Below are 20,238 nucleotides of genomic sequence, written 5' to 3' on the forward strand. Positions count from 1 at the left end.
TGCATAGTAGGAGAGGAAGTTCTTGTTCCTCAGCTGGGAAATAACCAGCTTCATTTTCAGCTCTTGCATAGGCTGAAGTCACTAATTAGACTCATGCTCTCGGCTGCTCAGCAACATGGCTCTCCAGCAAAGCTCCACATGAACAACTCCAGGCTGATACTGTGCCGGGGCTGCTGCAAAGCCAGCAGGCACAGGTCAGACACAGATGCCACCATACACACAAACAGCCTACGCCTCGAAGCAGCCATAATCTAAGTGCTGCATGCGTGAGGCAGGCAGGGAGGGAAGGCGACGCGGCCCCGGGCCGACACTATCTGCGGGAGCAGGAAGCCATGTCGGCGCCCCGCCTCAGCGCTTCAGAGGAACCGTGCCAGCACCTCGGCCTGAGCAGCAGCTGCCAGCTCCGGCTTGGCCTCGGCAAGACTTCGTGTGGCGAAGAAAAAAGGCCGTTGGAAATTAAAAGGGGGAACACGTCCTGTTTCGAGAGGGACAAGTCAGCGACAGCACAGGACTGTGGTAAGGGGCGCAGCCCCCACTCCCGCCCCAGACGCCATTTCCCGGCCCCTGCGCTCTTCGCCGCTCCCCCCCGCCTTCCCCTCAGCATCTGGCCTCCTTCGGACCCTGGCCAATGGCAGCGCACAGTGCACGTGAGCAACTCGCCTCTAGCCAATGAGCACCCCCCTTCCCACGTGGCGATCTGCGTGACGCCTGCTAAGCGAGCGCCCCGTCTTTGTTGGCGGTTGAACAGCTCCCCCCCCTCCGGCGCCAAAGCTCCTCGCGGGAGGGGCGGGGGGAGCGTCCTCAACTGCTCAGATCACGTGACGCGGTTCGCCTCGCGGGGAGGCCGCCGACGCGGATGTACACCATGTAGTCCCTCCGCCTCTGCTCCGTCGTTGAGCGGTAGCTTTTGCCGGCGGTTCCTGCGTTTAATTCGCAGCAGACTGACACGAGAGAAGCCCAGAAAGCTAGGTTACAGGCCGGCGGGCGCTGGGAGAGGCAGGTGACGCTTGGCGGAAGGATACCTCACAGTCGGATCTTGTTTTGCTTCAGGCGGTTCCTATATAAGCGCGGCACGCAGGCGGTGCCACCGCATTGTGTGTCTGTTGCCGAAAATAGAGGTTGTCCTAGTGCGTGTACGCGCAACGCCTTCCCGCGCGGCGCGGACCGGAGCAGCCTCCCCTCCCCGGGCCGCCATGGCTCTTTAAGGGCGGCAGGGCCAGCGGCGGCATCGGCCAGTGCAGCAGGCGCAGCAGCAGCGGCGGCGGCCTCGGCACATCCCCGGCATCTGCAACCATGGCGTGAGTACTGTGTGCCAGGCATGGGGGTTATCACTCCTGTGTGGCGTTAGTCGCACTCTTACCCCTTTTAAGTGGGCTTCGAGGCTGTGTTTATCACCCGTATGGTAATGGGTGGTATCTGCTGGGAAAGAAAAGATCGGGGGGGAGGCATCCTTGTGGGGCTCAACTTCCCCTGGGCGGCGGGTGCCAGAAACAGCAGGAAATGCCATTCCAGAACACATTACGAGAAACTACTGTGTTCTTCTCCATAAACACAACTCCAATTCCTAAATGTCCGAGAATCTTCCATTCGCTGGAATTTTCGTGGGTGTAAGAGCAGTACCTCTCTATGGAGGGTGTACCCACACCCCGCGTGGGAGCGTGTTTCTGTAGCTTCGGGAAATGGGGTATTGGAGACACCGGGGTTCTGAGAGCGTAAATACCATCTGGTGTATCGTCCCGAGTTAAGATAAACGGGGGCTGCTCGTAACCTGGCAGCAGTACTGTACTCCGTGTAATACCGTAGCGTTAAGTCTCCCCGATGATCTGGAGAGGTTTCATAAGCCTCTGGAAAATGTCTGACACTGGGTTCGGTTTCTCACCCAGACGCCCTGTTGCCGTCAGCTCGTTTCGGAGAGGTCCGCTGTCCTTTTCCCACCGCGTCTCCACCGCTGCCTCCCGGGTTCTCGGCACGGCTGGGCCATGCGAAGCCTGGGCGGCAGCCTGAGGCGCCCTGAGCTGGAGCCCCGGTGGAAACGTGGCAAGACACAAAATGGCGGCCGCTGCCGGGGTGGGGAGGAGGATGCGGCAGGATCGCGAAATGGCTGCGGCTGCCGGCGTGGGCGTGAGTCACGCGGGTGGGTGGGGCCGGCGGCCGTGCCCGCGCTGCGGCCTGAGGGAGCCGGCGTGAGGGAGCCGGGAGCCGGGTGGCGCGGCCGGAGGCTCGCACCTGCGGCTGGCCCTGGCGAGCCAGTAGGAAGAAGTCAGAAAAGCGCAGAGATGATGTTGTGGAGGCAGAGAGCAATCCCGAAAATGGAGAAGTTGGACAAGCCTAGAAAGTACCACCATACTTCCTGAGGTGGTATTGCTGTTGAAAAGGTACTATGTTGGTCAAACAAGTGCTGATGAATTCAAGTTTTGTTCGCAGGTTTTTCAAGGCACCGCACAGCAGCATTGCTGTAGTCGACAAAAAGACCCTCTACTTGTCTACATCCTTCACCATCAAAGCATTAAAAACTGTCGAAGATGAGCCTCTTGAACAACGAGATGCTGTTGGGGGATTCATTATCCCCCTTCAGCCAGCCGTGTTCGGTGGCTGAGGAAAGTCTGGGACTCCTAGATGACTACCTGGAGGTGGCCGAGCCCCTCGGTTCGCATGGGTTCTCCAGCGACAAGGCTAAGGCAGTCTCCTCCAATTGGCTTGCTGTGGACAGTTTAGGCAACACCATAGATAGCAGCCAGGGTAAGGTATTACTTACTTGCATGAAATGCAGCAATTAAATGGCACATAATCATAATGTGTTTACTAACGTTCTGATGAAAAAATGAAGTTGCTAAGCTTTCACAAAGGCGTAGGCAACCTCACATGCATATCTCTGCTTGGAGAGCATGTGTACTGCGCTGCTTACACAATACAGAATTGCTGGTTGCTGGACTGGCATATGGTAAAGTGATACTTCTGTTGCCCTTTTAATAACATACCAGCTGTTACGGTACTGCTCCCTGGCAGAGGTCACAAGAAATGAGCATGGCTGTATGTTTCAAATGGCCCTGAATTCTTCTGGTCTCAAGTAAGAGGGATGGAATGTTGGAACAGCTGACAGCTTACATTGTACCCTGTAGTCTTCTGCAGCTAAATGGCAGGGGATTTTCCCCCCCCTCATGATTGAATTTTTTCATATTGATATGAGAGGGAAAGATGTTAAAAGGTGTGAGCTGCTCGGTTATCTCCAGAAGCTTGAATTGCATTGGTGGCTGTTCAGCTGAACTGGTAATCTTCTCTTTATTGTGCAGAGGATGCCTTCTCTGGCATGGAGTGGATGGTGGAGAAGATGGATCTGAAGGAATTTGATTTTGATGCCCTGTTAGGTATGGAACATCTGGAAGCCACCGTCTCACCAGACGAGCTGATGGCCACGTTGGAAGACACGTGTGATCTCCTATTTAACCCTACCATCCAGGAATTTCACAGCAAAGAACCTTCACTGATAACTGACCTAATTGCCCATCTCCCTGAATCTCCAATTGGAGCAGATCCAATGGCCCCATTGGCTTCCCTTTGGTCTTTTCCCCTCTCCCCAGGGTCTCTGACTTCCACTCCAGACCACTCGTTTAGTTTAGAATTAGGTAGTGAAGTGGATGTTCTGGAAGGAGAAAGAAAACAGGAGGCCCCCACCTTTGTGGTAGTGATCACCAAGTCTGAGAAAGAGGAGGAGAACCATTCTGATGATAGTGGAATATGCATGAGCCCAGACTCCTACCTGGGGACACCCCAACATAGTCCTACCAATTCAGTTGGATCCCCCAATGACAACCAGTTCCCTGCAGATGCCAGCTGTGGCTCTGTGCGGTCCAAACCGTATGATCATCCTGCAGAGAAGGTAGTGCCAGCAAAGATAAAAGGAGAAAAGAAAATAGATAAGAAATTGAAAAAGATGGAGCAGAATAAGACAGCTGCCACACGTTACCGGCAGAAGAAGAGAGCAGAACAGGAGGCGCTGTCTGGGGAGTGCAGAGAGTTGGAGCAGAAGAATCAGGCCCTGAAGGAGAAAGCAGATTCCCTTAGTAAGGAAATTCAGTACTTGAAAGATCTGATTGAAGAGGTCCGCAAGGCCAAGGGCAAAAGAGCTAGAGTCCCCGAGTAGGGTAGTCGGCTGTTTTTATGTGCATGTATATAAGCTTGCTGCTAAAATGTGTATTGCTGTCTAATAAATTATTTTATAGTAAACTTGCAATTCTGGTGTGGGCTAACTGGGTACTTGCAAAAGCATCACTGGCACTGTGTGGAAACCCAACGAGCTATTGGGTGCGCTGCTCGTGTCTTCAGAGGGGAATACAGCTTGGAACTGTTGCGTGCTGCTTGTTCCACCAGGCAGTGGGATGCATTGCCCAGTGCACAGGGTGCTTGGGATCTTTATTTAGTAACAGTGACTCAGGTGGCTTCTTGCTCACTTAAAATTTACAGGGTGGTATTGTACTGAGATGCCCTGAGTCAACAGCAAAGAAGGGTCTATAGAAGATTAGATGATAAAAGATAACAAGGTCAGTAAAAGACCACCAAGACCATGGTGGGAGGTGTTTTTGTTGTTTGGTGGTTTTGTGGTTTTTTTTTTTTTTCAGTCTCGATATTCTGAAGTAGGTGAATGGGGCTGGGTACTAAAACATCAGTTGTGAAAGTGGTATCTTCACACCAGTAGGTGAATTGGGGCACGTGGGTGAGGTTACTCCTGTTGCTCTTCATGATGGAAGGTGTCTGTGTACCAAAGTGTTGAAAGACTTGGTTTCTTGAGTCGGCCACTGGAGAGTCAAATTTGGAGGTGTAAACGTAAATGGAAGGTGCTGGTGTGCTGGAGCAGTGTGTGCCAGTGATGTGGGCAGGGGTTGTTGACAGCGAGCGGGGCTGTGGTGCGTTAACGCTGGAGCATGGCAACAGAAAAGATGGAATGGGGAGAAAAAACCCCTAAGCCTGCTGTGACGGTGTCTGTCACATGTTGCAGAGAACTTGAACACCGACGTGAGACAGGTAGGAGCCTGTGTAGCAGGGTGGCTTCTACCTGTAGATACTAATTAGTGCTCTTCTGTTAATGGGTAGGTCTATAGCCACTCACTGCAAGGAAATGGTTGTTGTGGTTGGTTGTAGTTCAGTGAGGGTCTGAACATTTGAGGGAGTTCCACATCCAGCATGGCCATATTCTGCTAAAAGAAGCTTCAGGATTTGCAATGTGCCATTTTTAATCATTGTGGGAGGGTGGGGGGGTGTTGGCTGCTGGTACCCACATTTGGCAGCACCTAATCCCTGCTTGGCCTGCTGGAACCTGCTTTGGCATGTGGATGTGCACATCCTTCCCCAAGGAGTTAAAATTCCTTCTCACTTGCACTGACACAACCCAGAAAGCTGCCCTGCTCAGACACCTGCGTGCCCCAGCCTGGCTGGTGGATGCAGGCAGAGCTTCAGGCCTGGCGTTGGCCAGCGCTGGGCTCCAGGTAGTGCTGGGATGGGGAGGGAAAAAAGTCCCTAATGATACTGGGAAATTGTCCAGTTGCAGCCTCGCAGGGGTCCTGGTTTCTGACACTCAGGCTCCTTACATCCTCAAGTCAGGGCTGCAGTCCTGCAGCCCTATTTGTTGCCCGAGCCGTTAGCCGAAGGGTGATGGGGTAACGGCCTTGCGCTCTGGGACCTGCTGTGGGAAGGCTCCTCCAGCGGGCAGATGAACTTCTGGCAGCCGGCAGCTGCTCGCTGGCAGGGAGGGCAGAGCGGGCCGGGCCCTTGGTGGTGACTTGACCTGTCTGTGCTTACAGCTCGTGCCTGGGTGACGTGGGTGTGCTGTTTACAGTACAGCACAACGATGCCCTGTCAGGAGTTGGGGCTCATGCCACATTGGAAGTGGTACGTGGGTAACTAAGACCTTCATCTTGGCTTTCGTGAGACTGCAAGTTTCCTGTGGAGTGGTCTCAGCCTAGACCCCTCACCTTCATGGGGAGTATCTGCCCCATCGCTCACTGCCTGGGCAAGTGCTTTGACTACTACGCGCTGTATAAATGGGACGCTCTGCAAACTGCAGGCACATCGAGGTCCTGCTTAAGTGCCGCTTTGTTCTCCAGAACTTGCCGGTGACTGCATGCAAGGACAAGGGAGTGTTTTGTTTTGGTAGGTAGAGCAGCCTAACAGGTTTCTTTCAGATCAGCTGGACCTGCCAGGCTGGGGATGGGGATAATTAGAGGCAGTAAAGCCCAATGAGCAGGACAGTCTCCCTTGATGGATCAAATCTGCACCTGAGGTGACAACGTGTGGTCTCAGCTGAGCCGCAGAGAACATGGCAACTCACGTGAGTGTATAAGCAAGTGGCTTGTCTGTGCAGGGCAAACCCCTCCTTTCCCCAGAACCATGCCCCTTTCCAGCCACAGGGCAAGCACCTCCGCTTCCCTTTGAGCCATCGCAACTTCTGCTTAAGCCTGGCAGCAGCCCAGGCTGTGGGGCAGGGGGTGTACTTTGCAGCCCTTACTCAGCTTACCCAAAGCCTGGAAAAACTGTCAGCACATTTACCCCCCACCCCAACCCCACCCCATGGCAGGGCTGTCTGTGAGCCAGTTCTGACTAAAATCAATTTATCAATTTTTCTTTGAGCCCATGCTCTGCAGACAGACGAGGCAGTGTCTGTGCTGGCCAGTAAATACATGATTTTGGTTTCTACAGCCCTCCAGAGAGTATGTACCTCCAGTTTACCAAATTATACTCACTCCAGGCAAGGAAGATCAGAGCTGGAACAGGAGACAGGAATGCGTGACGCATCTGTGCTGCTTTGCTCTCTGCCCTGTATCCACGTTTTATAGGACTCCTTCCTTGCAGGAGAACCAGAAATCTGCTCTTAGAGCTGTTGGTGTCATTATGATTTGCTGAGGCTCTGAGCTTGCAGCTTTGCAGAGGCATCCGATATAGCAACCTTATGCAACGCTTGCTGAAATGACGCCATGTTTCCATACATAGTAACTTAGTTAAGATTTTACACAGGCTGGAGATTAGGATTGGCTCTTCCTTGGCATTTTCCATTTAGACCTTTCCTCCAGGCTTGTGTTAGGCACAGCCAGCATCACACCACTTGGCTCTGCATCCCAGCAGCTTGTTCAGCCCGCCACAGGAGGCAAGGAACACTGAGGACACTGTCACATAACAAACTCCAGCCTGTAGCAGAAAAAGTCTAATAGCCTCCTGGCTGGTGACTGATTTTACATTTTGCAAACTGCAGGAGCTGTCTTCTTTTTCTCACAGCCTCTCTGAACAAATGTGCTTTAATCGAATCCTTGTGGCTTGTGTACAGTGCAATAATACCATGTCCAGAAATAGACTAGTGCATAAAACGCAGGATTTACCTACACTCAGAGGAGCCCAGTTCTTCTACATACTTGGAAACAGCAGAGTTCCCTCAATCTATATTATATAAAACCTATTTGAATCTGAAGTTGGCATGGCTGATGGGATTTCTGGTTCAATTATATTTCCTCTGAATTAAGGGCAGTAAAGTGGACTTCACACACAGAGTGTGCATGACCCTCAGGCTCCTGATCCCTTAGCCCATTTTGCACTTCATAGTAAGCAGGACTCCAGTACTTCCATACATAACCAAACAACTCCCAGTGGTTCACGTCTCACAAAGCTGCTCTGACAACATATGGCTTCTTTTCACAAGCTTGTTTCTGCTGTTATACAATGATACTTATAACTACCTTCCTCTTCATTCTGCCTTTAGAGAGAACCAGGTGCTTGCATTTCGCTTTGCAAATGAAAAGAGGAAACCACCACCACTGACAACTTCTCCACATGCCTGCATGAAGAACCAGATGCACCTTTGCAGCATGCTTACAAAAATAAACCCCCAGTTGCAGCTTTAGAAGATGAAGAAAGAATGATGATAAAATCTTCCAAATAGATTTTGCCCTGGCAGAAAGCCCAGAAATAGCTGCAAGGACAGGCTGTCCTTTGGGAGGTGAATGCTCCCCCAGCACTCCTGAGCTGGACTGGTAGGAAGAAAAAGAAAGAAAAAAGGGTTATTCTGATCAAAACCATTTCATAGAGTGGTAGGCAGTCCAGTCACAGCCCCCTCTCCCCCGGCCCCCAAGCCATGTTGTTTCCAGAGAGCAGTCATATGCCTCCTGAAAAAAATACATTTCTTGTTTCACCCACATTTCCCACAGCCTTGTTAAGTATTGCCTCACCTTTTCTTTAGGTAGGGTTCAGCTTCTGTTCTTGAGATATCCATATACTTTCTCTGTTTTAAGATGTCCCTTGCTTTCTCAGCCCTTGCTGTTGGGTAGCCACCCTTCTTCTCCACTTACTACATCTGTTCCTGATTCAGAAAACCTTTTTTTGTTGTGGGAAATCTATAAATTTTCCAGAATAACAGTAGTTTTCTTTATCTTTCCATAGGCTTAGGCCTTCAGAATCAACAGGATCTATATTGTCCTTTCTATAGGCATAATTTCCACCTTTTGCATGCTGATTTTTTCCTAATACAGTTCAAATAGCTTCTGGAGACAACCATAACACAAATTCCTCTATGTCCTCCTGCTGTATTCACAGCCCTGCCATGCAGTCCAGCATCTACCCTCCTGCTGCATTTCATTTCCAGTACAAAGACAGTCTTGGGGTCTTACCATGAGCATCCCTTGCTGAGCCAAACAAGCTCACTCTTTGCTGAATTTCCCATTGAAATGCTTCAGGCCTACAGGTTGGGCCTTGTGAATTAACAGAGGAGTTTGGTCCCCTGACCTAGGCAGTACTATTTTGGCTGCTCAGGTATCCCAGGTATGCTGTCTTTGCATTATTTTCAGTGCATTCATGCAGTGTCACAAGCCACTGAATGAAGCTAGCCCTACCCACAAACTCCAATTTCCCTATTACGTGGGTGCATGTTCTCCAAGTAATGGCTAGCCATCTCTCATTTCTCCTTCAGCTGCTTTTTTCCTCTTTTATACATACACACCCTTTTAAGAAATGGCAGGGAGCAAGTTTCAAGTGCAGCAGACATGTCAGCTTAATTTATATAGGGCAGAGAATTGGCTAAATCTGTAACTCCTCTGCATTTTCATTGCAGTGCGCAGGCAGGCAGAGAAAAAGACCTAGTCTTTGCCTCCCATTAAAAGAGATAAATGATCTTGCTGGCACACACACGGTGCAGCTCAGGACAGACCAGCTTGGCTAGATTACTGGTTAGCCCTGCCAACAGCTAATTCGTTCAGAAAAAGGTGCATGTAACCCTGTAGACAGCTGCAGAGCAACCGTCATGCTTTTTATTTCCCCTGCCCACACCATTAGTGGTTGGCACTGTTAATCCTATTTAATGTAACTATGGATAGACATGCAAACCTTTAATCCATCTCAAACCTACTAACCCTTCAGCCTGCCTTGGCTGGAGTTCCACGTTTTGAGCTGCAAACAGGCATGAGGCAGCCTGCCTTCTTTTACACTCCTCATTTTTAGTTGAGTTGATGGGTATTCTTGTCTCAAAATGAGACACTTCCTTTTGCTGTAACTTTTCTTTTGTGAGTTACTGAGGGTGCTGCTGCTGTACACCTTCTACAATAACCAGCTCCTTACCCAGGATATTCAGGAGCCCATCAGTGTTGTAGGTAAAGACTGAAATGTAAATCAGTTATGAAAAAGAAACCAGAGGCTGAGATTGCCAAAACTTTTTAAGAGCCTTCCCCCCACTTTTCCTCCACAGCTTTTTCAGCATTTTAAGTCGTCTTTGCCTAAGCAAGTTTTACAGTCAGTCTCTGTTCACTGGCAGCCAGATTTCTTACTGCCATGTCATTTCAAAGGCAAGAAGTTCGTTAGTGTCCTGAGCAAACACGTTTTTTCTTGGTTTACACTTGCAGTCCTGCCCTCTCCTGATACACATATAATGCTGGTGTTAGCTGTTGTTGCTTTCTACACTAAAGACTTGTTCATACAGCAGAGGCTGTATTGGCTTACATCAGCTTGTACCCATCCAAACAAATTTTCCTATTTGCTTTCCATTCACGTCATGAGGCAGCAATAGGCCATTAACAGGCCTGATGAATCTTGTTCACAATAAGCTAGCTCAACACTGAGCATCTGGGAACTATTCTGCCTTCTTTAAACGATTTCCCTGGAAAGGTTCTACCACATTAATAACACTCCAGAGCTTTTATTTGCATTTATATTAAAGTTGCTGCTGTTGCTGCCTCCCATTCCAACTCCCTGCTGTGTGTGGGTGGGGATGCACCCTAAGATGGCACCCTCCTCCTTCTTCCCTAGCTCAGCTACCTCTATTTTCTGCTGCAGGATGCTCAGCTGGTGTCGCAGAGCTGGGAAGCGAGCCAGAAGCCCGATGAGCTCAGCCAGCACATGGTGCTCACCCTGCAGCAGCAGGATGTCTCCCTGCGCTGCTGCAAGCTGGAGAGAAATGCTGTCTAGCAGGTCCAGGGGTTGAGGGCTGCAGGGTGTTAACTTCCAGCATGGGAACCAGAGGTTGGAGGCCAGCTAGGAAAAGCAGCTGTGGCAGCTGCTCCTTCCCTAACCCCCTCTTCTCTTACATGGGGCAGAAAAATCTGGCTGCAAGGAACAGAGAGATGGCACAGGTTGCTCTACGATAGCCACTACATGGGGTCCCAGTACAGTTGAGGAGCTGGCATGCTCTAGGCATGACTAGACCATAACATAGAAAGCTGGGAGTATGAGATGTTTAGCTGTGGCTTATCACCAGGCACATGCGACAGGCTGGTACCCATTCTCTCCTCTAGCCTGTAGACATTCTCCTCAGGTCTTGCCCTTATCTACCCAGTGTGCAGGTGGCACTGCTGTCCTTTCATAGGAGCTGCTGCTCTGCTAGGGAGAGGGAAAATCAAGGCTAGAACATGTCAGATCTTTGCCCTTCTAGAATATTGTTTATATAGAGCCACCCATTCATTCTGCTTGCTTTTCCTTTCTCCTGCAAAATAAAGTATAATTTATTTAAGGATACTGTTTACTGTACAACCAAATTTGATTTCAGATGGCAAAATCCAGTCAGGTAGGTTTAACCTCTTCAACAATGTAATACCTCATGGCATACAGCCCACAAGAAGTATGTTGATTACTTTAGTTGGCCCTGGTAGTCTTTCCAGCCAGTAACGAGAGCTGCCATCTAGCTTTAAAACTCCACAGATCCAGGTGTTATTATCCTTGGGGAAAACTGCTCTGGGCCCCACTTTATAAAGTTCCTCATTAACTCTGAAAAAACAGCTTTCCTGTTTACTTACATTTGTAAGCAAACAAGCAGGGTTTTGTACAGAGTGAACCACATTACCCTACTAGTGCTTCTTTCTGGAGCAACAAAGGATGGCTTTTGCTTTCCTCAGCCTGCAAAAGAAGGGCCCAGGAACTGAACAACCACAGAAGCAAGGGTGCGCAGGAGAAACAGGTAAAGGAGGCACATGGGGTGACATGAAGGACCTCTGTAAGATCAAAGGAACTACCAAATACTGAAGATGAGGATTTGAAACGGAGTATCACCCCAGAAATCTACCTCTTTCAAAACTCAAGTTGTGGCACAACCACCTTTTTCACACTGTTAATTGTCTCCATGACAACTCCACATGGAGTTGCATGTGTTAGACCAGCTCACATACACGACAGCAGGCACAGACTGTAGAGTTTTTAAGGAGACATGTGGTATATACACCTTTTGATCAACCACTTTTTCAAACACTATTGCTTTCATTCTTTAAAGAAGCATTCTCTTTTTTTACACTTTTTAAAATTTTGGGAGCAAGAACAAATGGATAAAGAAGGGAATTGGTCTTTGAACTGTTCTATATTTACCACTTTTGGCTGCAGATAGTTGAACTTGATCCTATTACAAGAAAGCCCCTCCCACATGCTATTACACAATTCCCAGTACACACACTTCAGTATGTTCACTATTTCCCTTGTCTGGACCTCATACATCTGGGTGACCTTCCCTCCCATGCAGACAAGAGGGAAAGAACACAAAAGAGGCAGCAAGAGGACAGCACCAGGAATTCCAATCAGAAAACAGGGAAGGGATACCAAATTCTCACCAGTGCTGACATCTAAGCAGCTGCTGCCCATGTCAGCCAAGCCCCTTGTAAGCAACTCCTGAGTCTAACCAAAGCTTAGCATTAGTCCTTCTCCTTACCTCTTTTTCCCCAAAGGGGACACATTTCCCATTTTCTTAGGTAAGGGGCGGGCAAGGGCAGTGGCAGGCGCTCCCCAGAAGCGCATTTACAGTGGTTTAGCAAGGAAGCGTCTGGAACAATACTTCCACCTGCCGGGCCTTCTATTTGTTGCAACCGGGTATTTAGCAGCAGCCCGATAGAAAAAACATCCCTCCAACCCAGCACCACAATCTCTGGCTCAGAAGGTTTTAACTTTCTGCTGGGACTAACACCTGGGTCACAACCCCTCCTGGGTACAGGAGCAGGCAGCGCCCAGCAGTGCTGCCCTCCTAGCGTGGCTGAACCTGAGTGGGAGGCTCAGGTACAAGCATCCAAAGGACAACTTTCTCCCTGTAAAAGGTCTTCCTTGGAGAGGGGAGACTAAGTAAGCAAAACAGAGGAGTCACCTCCATTCCAACCTGCACTCCTTGAAGGCCTGAGCATGTCAGAAAGAAGATTAAATACATGTGTCAACATGAATCAGATAGGCCATTCACACAACTGAGTCATCCTAAAGAGGGATGCTTGGATCAGAACAGTGACACAGTTTGTCTCCATCAGTCGTAGCCTGTCATAATTAATCACTATTACAAAGGCAAAGAGAGGCTGTGTCTGCAACAAGTATTTAATCAAATGACATATGAAAAGTTTTTACAATGACTGAGAAACCTGACAGAGGCTGTAATAAGAACAGAAAGTGCAGGACTGCTCAGGTTTAATAGTCTTTCAAAGCATCCTTCCCTTCTCATGGTTTATTATTGCTGGTCCAAAACATTTCTCCATTCAGATACAGTGCTTTAAATGCACTCTGCCAAATAACACAGGTGGCAGAAGGCCTACATCCCAAGGCGGGGGAACAAGATTTATATTCGGCTTGGTCTACCCTTCTACATGAAGGATGTAAGACATGTTGGCTGGAGGGAGATAAACTGTAAAGAGAGTGCATCTCAGAGCCAAGAGAACCTCCATGGCTCTAGCTGGCCAGTAACAAGTTCTGCACAGATGCAGAGCTGCTCTGCAAGTATGACATTAAAGCCCACCCTGACAGATGCACATCTCTGATGTACTACCTCAAATACACCAACAAAATAGCCAGTTCTGTATGCTGAGCACTCAAGCTGCAGAAGGACTGTAGCTGCAAGAATCCCTGTCATGTTGTTTATGGTCTCCCAAAGTATTCTCTCTCAAATTTACGGAAATCTTCCTCAGTAAAGACAGTGCCCTCAGGCTTCTTCTTTGCCATCTTCTTTGGAGGCTGATCTTTGGCCTTCCTGCCTCTGTTCTGAGCAAGAACCTTCAGATAATAAAAAAGGAAAAAAATAAGTCATTGTTATCCAGACCAAACCACAAAACTGTGATTTTCAAGCTCACCTGCAACATCTCTGCTACTCTACTAGTACCCTGCTATAACCTCGAATACCTTCAAAGAAAAGTCGAGAGGCAATCACCGATGTTAATCAAAGCAGGTCACTGGGACAACAGCAAATACCAACTTGGTATTTGGAGTCAAATAGGAAAACTACTCTCTGGTAAGGTCACAGAGATATTCTGAAACTATGACCTTATTTTATCCTGTCTGTCCATGACACAACCTGAAAACCCAACAAGTTGGTTGAATTCCATCAGCATTTTCTAATATATTATCACCTCCTTTCACAACCTCCAGCCTGAGAAACACTGCCTAAACCACTGTTTTATGTAAATTAACAGCCTGTATCTCATAAAGATAGCCCAAAATTCTAGCAGAGTCAGCTCTTCTCCTCTACAAATCCTGGCATGAGACTACCTTTTGGGGAAGACCACTGGTTAAATTCTCAAGTTATGAGAAACATCATTCAAGGTGCTATTAAATTCTTACTACATGAGCCAGCAGCACATCTGGTTCCTTGCTGAACAGCCTGCAGCTACAGAGAAGGCCAGGTCAATAGACAGTAAGGTGAAGGTCTGAACCAGGGCTTCTTTGCCAGCTGAAGCTACGAAAGATCTTTGATAATTAAGAAAAGCCAACAGCTGTCAGTACATTTTAATTAGTATCAGAAAACATCACAGGCGACAACATATCAACAAGAGTTTAAAGCTTAGTAAGTTATTTGCCAGTGCACACAGAAATTCCTCAAGATCATTTGCAACCAGAAGCTTAACCTGACTCCTTTGCACAGGGTCTAACTGGAAGATCTGGGGATCACTCCCATTCACCTGTGTCCCTCAGCAGAAGCAGACTCCCAAACAGAAATGACAGTCTTACTTGTTCTGTGATGGCTTTGTTTGCAACAAATTGTCCCTTCAACATGTACTGCAGGTTTGCTCTCAAGTGATTCACAGCCTTCTTCTTATGATACTCCTCTAGAACAAAGAAGAGAGGGATAAAACACATCAGCTGCTCATCCAGGCAGTATGCAGAGAGAGACAGAGAAGGATCAGCAAAGTCCCGGGAGAAAAAGACAGCTCAGGAACTGGGGCATGTTCACAGATCAGGCTGTGTTTAAGCCGGGGACACCAGAAGGCATCCAGAAGGATAGGAAGGGATGGATACAAACGACCGGGAGGGTGGTTGTGGGACACCACAAGGGGACCCGGTGCGAGGGCTGTGGAGGGCGGCAAAGCTGCCTCTCTTCCCCCGGAGGTGGGCTGGGACTCACCTATCACTGACTTCACGACTCTGCCCTTGACCGTGGCCTTGTTCCTGCGGGGCTCCGGCGCCCTCTTCCTCCGCCTCGCAGCGCCCGCCGCCCTGGGGCCGTCCCGCCCCTCCGTGAGTCCCGGCGGCGCCTTTCCCCGGCCTGCAGCGGGAGGAGGGACGGAGTGACCCGAGCCGCACGCCAGGAATCACCCTCTCCACGCCCCCACAGCCCCCGGTCCCCGCGGGCTCACCCGGCGCCTCCAGCAGCTCCAGGCCTCGCCGCAGCAGGGAGGCCGACATGCCGGCGTACCCCCCGCCGGCGGCCAACTTCCTGTGTCTCGGCGCCACACTTCCGCCCGCGCGTGACGCCACTTCCGTTTTCCTCACCGCCACAGTTCCGGCACCGCGCGCGGCCTGTCGCGCATGCGCAGAGGGAGCTGCGGCGCGTGTTGGGCGGGAAGGTCCGTGGCGCCATGTTGTGGCGTCGTGTTATGTGGCGAGTACCTCAGAGCCGTGCTGAGCAGTGGGCACGTCGGGTTCATGCTGGTGGTTCTCATTTACCCGCACTTCTCTCCTCCGCCTCTGCTGTGTGTGGCCCGGCAGCTGGCCCACAGGCTGCCTGCGCTACACCTTCACAAAGCCACTGCAGTGGGGACTCCGAGGAGCCTCTAGCCATCACAGGTGTAATAATAGCAGGCCAGGAGGAAGGGGGACAGCAGCAACGCGGTCATGTTTTGTCTCAGTCAGGCTCCAAACCCCAGATTTAACTCTGCTAGGCTCCGCTGGCACGGAGGTTCGCTTTGCCAGAGATTGCGTAAGTTATTCAATATTACTTTATTTATTTAAAGCTTTCTTCCCTCATTTTCACCCCTTTAGAGACTTGATGCTAATGTCTGCTAAACTTAGCTATCATCTGAATAAAGCTTATTCAATTATAGCCAGTGCTGGCAGTAACAAGCTGACACTGGAGAACAGGGAGAGAGGTTTATTGTCTCTCAGACATGTCCTGCAGGGACAAAGGGATACAAGCAGCTCTTACTGGTTTTGATAGTAATGATCTCTAATGAGACCTGGTAACAGTTAAACCTCGGTTCATTAAAAGACATTCATTCTCTGGAAATTGTTCTTCAGCCTCTGCAGATGTCACCTCAATGCCTGTCTTTTTATTGTTTGTTCTCTTCTGAATCACTCCCTGGATGGATCCCAGCATCTTGTGTCAGTATCTGCTGGCGTGGTTTATGATGGTGCTAATATGTTTTTCTGGACGGGACCTAGTGGGTACTCATTCCTGGCTTCATGGCTGGGGAACGTTAACCATTTAGTGCTTGTTCAGCACATTGCTTCTCAATCTTATTTTTCCTTTTACAGTAACTGAATTTTTTGGTTGATTTGGAGGGACAGTCAGTGGGTGTGTACAGCAGTGCACTTTTCCATTTTCTTGTTTTCTGGTAGTATTTAGTGGAAGATGGAGCTTGCTCAGCTCTTAGTTCCCTGCCAGGTTTGCCCCTCCAGTTGTGTGAAACCTAATAAAGTTACAAGGAGGTTATCGTAGTTTTTGCAAAGAAGCAGCTGAACAAGCAGTGAATTAATAGCCTATTGCTGAAATTGAAGAGAGCACTAGAAAGCATTCTAGGCAGCAGAAGATTTGTTATTGCTTGTATACTCAGATAATCTTTATCTTGGTCAGAATGAGAAAAATGATAGCTGCCAGTGATCTTGCCACAGGAAAAGTGTTTCCAAAAATACTACATCAGTCAAATGCTCTCTTTTGGCCCCTAAAATACAATTTACAGGTTTTTTGTAAGCTCTTTATGGTTACATAGTGCATAGTATATTCAAGAGAGCATGTTCCACTTGTTAAACACTACATTGCATCATTTATTAGGACCACCTATATTGTTGTTACACATGCTTAGTGTTAGAACAGTGTAACCTCATAAATGCATTACAAAGGCACCTGAAGCAAAAACATCTTCTTTACCAACACCACAAAACATGTTTAACAAATCAGTGTTTATTATCCTGTTGATGGAAAATATATGCCATTTTCTACTTCAATCGTAAACTATCACTAATGCTATCCTATTTCTGTTGTGCCAATTAATAAAGCTCTCAGTTGTGTAGGTCTCTCAGAAAATCTGACTCCCTTCTTATTAAATACCTTCAGTGGCAAGAAATCATAATAAAGGCAATGCTTCCTTTGACCAGCAAGGTTGAGTGCAGACTTGCTATGGTTTTAGTCAGCAATTACCTGCAGAATAAAATTTAATGAGTGCACAGGGGTCACTTTACTGAAGAGGGAAGGCAAGGCACATTCTTTAACTACATTCAGTCTCCTGCCTCAGAATCTGGTCAGGCTCTTGGAGCTAGTTAGTGCACCAAGAAATTAAATGGATGCACACTTTGTGGTGTGATGTGTTCCCCAGGTTTGGATCTGTTGCCAAAGATCATGGTCCAACATGGGCCATGGATTTTTCAATACTTTGTAAAATAATGCACCTGTTGTTAATACATTATATTTTTCAGCTCCTTTTAACAGAATCTGGCAGCTTTTCTTGGGGCATGATAATTAATGTTTCTCTGAACTGTGTTCTGGCTTCAGCTGTGATCTTGCCAGACATAGTGATAACAGTATCTGTCATATCTGTTCAGGTGACTTTGGTACAACTAATACCTCTCACGCTCCTGCAGAGTCTTCCGTTGTTCTTTGACTTTAATAGAGAATTGTGCTTACAACTTTTCCCTGCAGTGCTAAACAACACCAGTTTATTGACTGATTTATTGACTGATATTGACATTTATGTTAGGAATGTATGATTGTCTCTTAATATGAACTGGATTTTACCTGTGTATTATATGTAACTTTAAATCTGTATATATGTAAATTTTAGGCGTTTGGATCACATAATTTCTTCTACATGTCATAAACTGTAAAATATCTTCTGCTGACCTTAAATTAATTCGACTACCTGTATTTGATTAATCTGCTTTATGCTGAGCACAGCATATAAAGTGCTGTATTTCTCTTTGCAGACTTCCATGGCTTTATCAGTCTCATAGGGATGATATGCTTCTTATTTCATGGTGATATATACATTTAACTATCACTTTCTTTTGCCTGAGTCACTGTTGAAAGCAGTTGAGCAGACCCTACAAATAGCTTTTCCCAGACTAGTATGTGCTGTTAAAAATTTAATGTTGGGAGACTTTGTGTCTATGTCAGTAAAAAAATAATCAGTATTTCATTATACTCTGCTCAAATTAAAATTTCATCCTAGAAAACTTTGTCACTTTGTAATCCCTCAAAAATCAGTGCAGTTAGCTCTTTGAAGTGCTTTGGAGACAGAATGATGTCAAATGGTGTTCATTTAAATGTATAAAATCCAAATAAATTGCTGTCTTAGAGCCTGAATAATCTAACTTTGGATATCAAAACCCACAGGTGCTGTATTTCAGATTGAGAATGTCTTTGTTTCTGAGTCAAGCTATCTTTGAACGCTTTCTGATGCTAATGTTCATGTTTTATAGCTTTCTTTAAATCTCATGCCTCAATGGGTACCCATGAGCTAGCTGGCTTTTCAGTTATGTATAACCCAACATATACAGATCAGTTTAAGTTTTAAGTAACCTCCATATGTGAATGTTTTCAGTTCATTTTCTGCTTGCTTTCTTATGGTATTGAAAATGGGATTTTCCCCTGTTTGAATATGTTGATAAAAGTTTCTGGTTCTTCTTGGCATTACTATTCTTCTCCCTATTATTCTAGGCTTTGGAAGATGTCTGAGATTATGGTACATTTGGTCTATTCCATCTTATTACTCTGTACAGCATGCTAACAAAAATGTTACTGTTATTCATGGTTAATCATATTGCTGTCTGTGGCAGTTCATAACAGCTGTTTGTTTGCTCTTACTTTTTGTTCCAGCTTCTGGATTTAGGGAGTTACGTAGGAGTCTCAGTCTGGAATACTGTGAAGAATGTTAGAAGCAGAGAGGAGCATTAGAAGTAAAATACAACAATCACAAGCATTTATTTAGTTCAGGGCTTTTTAAAACCAGTCTTACGATTTTGGGAAATGGGATCCTGGTCTTTGAACACTTGGTATTGTCCACACTGACATATATATCTGTATTTTCTCTTCCAAAATGAATCAGACCATTTTCAAGATTATTTATAACAGATTTTCACCTCTGTATGTTTCTTAACTTGTGGATTATGGAATGCACCTTGCTTTAGACAGCTGTCCAGTTTCACCACATCCCGTATTCTGTATTTTCTCTTGAACAGCAGTATTGAAAAAACCAGCTGCTGTCATTAAGACTTATCTGTGTTTGCCAACTTGAAGCAGATTGTGTTGTGATCACTGTTCCTACAAAGAACCATGGGTCACTGCCTGCCCTGTCCTTTAAGTACATAGGAACCTTTGTCCTTTAACTGTGTGACATGCCTTTGAAAAGCAATTTGACTTTCTGGACTACTGAGTCATGGATAAGTGCCTAGTTACTTTAGACTGACAGAAAGCCTTTTATTCTGATTTTTTAATTGTTTTAATTTTCTTTTTCTTTTTTTTTTTTTTATTTTTTTTATTTATTTTTAATCCAGTGCAGATACCTTTCTCTTCCATGTATTTTTCAGCCTGTTCCAGGTCACCAAGAAGGTGGCTCTGTCTTGCACAGCTTCTGCAGATAATGTTGGCGCAGGTTAAGATTAAATTGGCTTCCCACTATACTAGATGCTATAGTACGAAATGAACTCTGCCCCTGAACAAGACAAGAGTTATTATCCTCCTATACAGACGAGATAAGGAGGCACAAAGACTAAGCAACTTGCAAAGTAGTTGAGACAGGATGAATGCTCAAACTAGATCTTCCGAATGCCAACATGGAGGCTCAGCCCAAAACATATCCTTGTTCTCCACCTGCTGTTTTTTGGCTCCAAATGGGAGAAAAGCAAGCATCGGTAGCTTTGTTGAAGCGGTAAGAACCCACTTTGTAGAGAGAGGCAACATTTTTGAGAACATAAATGTTATATTTAGAAAAGACCCAAACAAGTTCTTCAGGGCTTAAAATATTAGAAGGAAAGCAATTTGCTAGTAATATTTTGCACATAATACAGAGTTGGTGTCACAAGGTTTTTGTGGTCAGAAATAATGGGGTTTTGCATCCAGACTCACAAAAATGCCTGAACTTGCAGTGCCTTCATACTTCTGTCTTTGCCAAAAGGGAAAAATCTCTTCAGAAGGGCATCTGCTGTTCTTGCACGCCTCCTAGAGTGGATCAGGCAAACAGGTCTGTAGCTGAAGGGCAACAATTTCCCTCTCTGTTTCCCACCACTATTTTTAAATATCAGGAGAGGGAGAAAGTAGTAGAAGAATCCCAGGGCTCAGAGTGACTGATTTTTCCCTGTTCCTTCTGTGGGCCATGAACACGATTCCTACGTCTTCCT

The 20,238-nt window shown here is 47.1% G+C and overlaps 2 protein-coding genes across 2 annotated transcripts; one reads left to right on the plus strand and one right to left on the minus strand.

The window, feature by feature from the left end:
• Nucleotides 1–838: 838 nt before the first annotated feature.
• ATF4 (activating transcription factor 4) lies at nucleotides 839–4,231 on the plus strand. Its single transcript, XM_005446751.4, has 3 exons — nucleotides 839–1,298; nucleotides 2,425–2,739; nucleotides 3,291–4,231. The coding sequence occupies exons 2-3, from the start codon at nucleotides 2,523–2,525 to the stop codon at nucleotides 4,139–4,141; spliced, it is 1,068 nt and encodes a 355-aa protein (XP_005446808.1). The 5' UTR covers nucleotides 839–1,298; nucleotides 2,425–2,522; the 3' UTR covers nucleotides 4,142–4,231.
• Nucleotides 4,232–12,780: 8,549 nt separating this feature from the next.
• On the minus strand, nucleotides 12,781–15,188 carry RPS19BP1 (ribosomal protein S19 binding protein 1). The gene is made up of 4 exons (XM_055712602.1): nucleotides 15,045–15,188; nucleotides 14,813–14,953; nucleotides 14,419–14,516; nucleotides 12,781–13,467 (listed from the first exon to the last, which is right to left on the minus strand). The coding sequence occupies exons 1-4, from the start codon at nucleotides 15,091–15,093 to the stop codon at nucleotides 13,333–13,335; spliced, it is 423 nt and encodes a 140-aa protein (XP_055568577.1). The 5' UTR covers nucleotides 15,094–15,188; the 3' UTR covers nucleotides 12,781–13,332.
• Nucleotides 15,189–20,238: the final 5,050 nt, after the last annotated feature.

The sequence above is a fragment of the Falco cherrug genome, chromosome 5 (assembly GCF_023634085.1).
Source record: "Falco cherrug isolate bFalChe1 chromosome 5, bFalChe1.pri, whole genome shotgun sequence".
Lineage (NCBI taxonomy): Eukaryota > Metazoa > Chordata > Aves > Falconiformes > Falconidae > Falco > Falco cherrug.

Excerpts from the sequence above, each read along its gene's own strand:
- ATF4 (XM_005446751.4), top strand. The coding sequence starts at position 2,523 with ATGAGCCTCTTGAACAACGAGATGCTGTTGGGGGATTCATTATCCCCC. Across the intron at positions 2,740-3,290 it reads CACCATAGATAGCAGCCAGG|AGGATGCCTTCTCTGGCATG; the intron begins GTAAGGTATTAC and ends TTTATTGTGCAG.
- RPS19BP1 (XM_055712602.1), bottom strand. The coding sequence starts at position 15,093 with ATGTCGGCCTCCCTGCTGCGGCGAGGCCTGGAGCTGCTGGAGGCGCCG. Across the intron at positions 14,517-14,812 it reads AGTCGTGAAGTCAGTGATAG|AGGAGTATCATAAGAAGAAG; the intron begins GTGAGTCCCAGC and ends TCTTTGTTCTAG. Across the intron at positions 13,468-14,418 it reads ACAAAGCCATCACAGAACAA|GTTCTTGCTCAGAACAGAGG; the intron begins GTAAGACTGTCA and ends TATTATCTGAAG.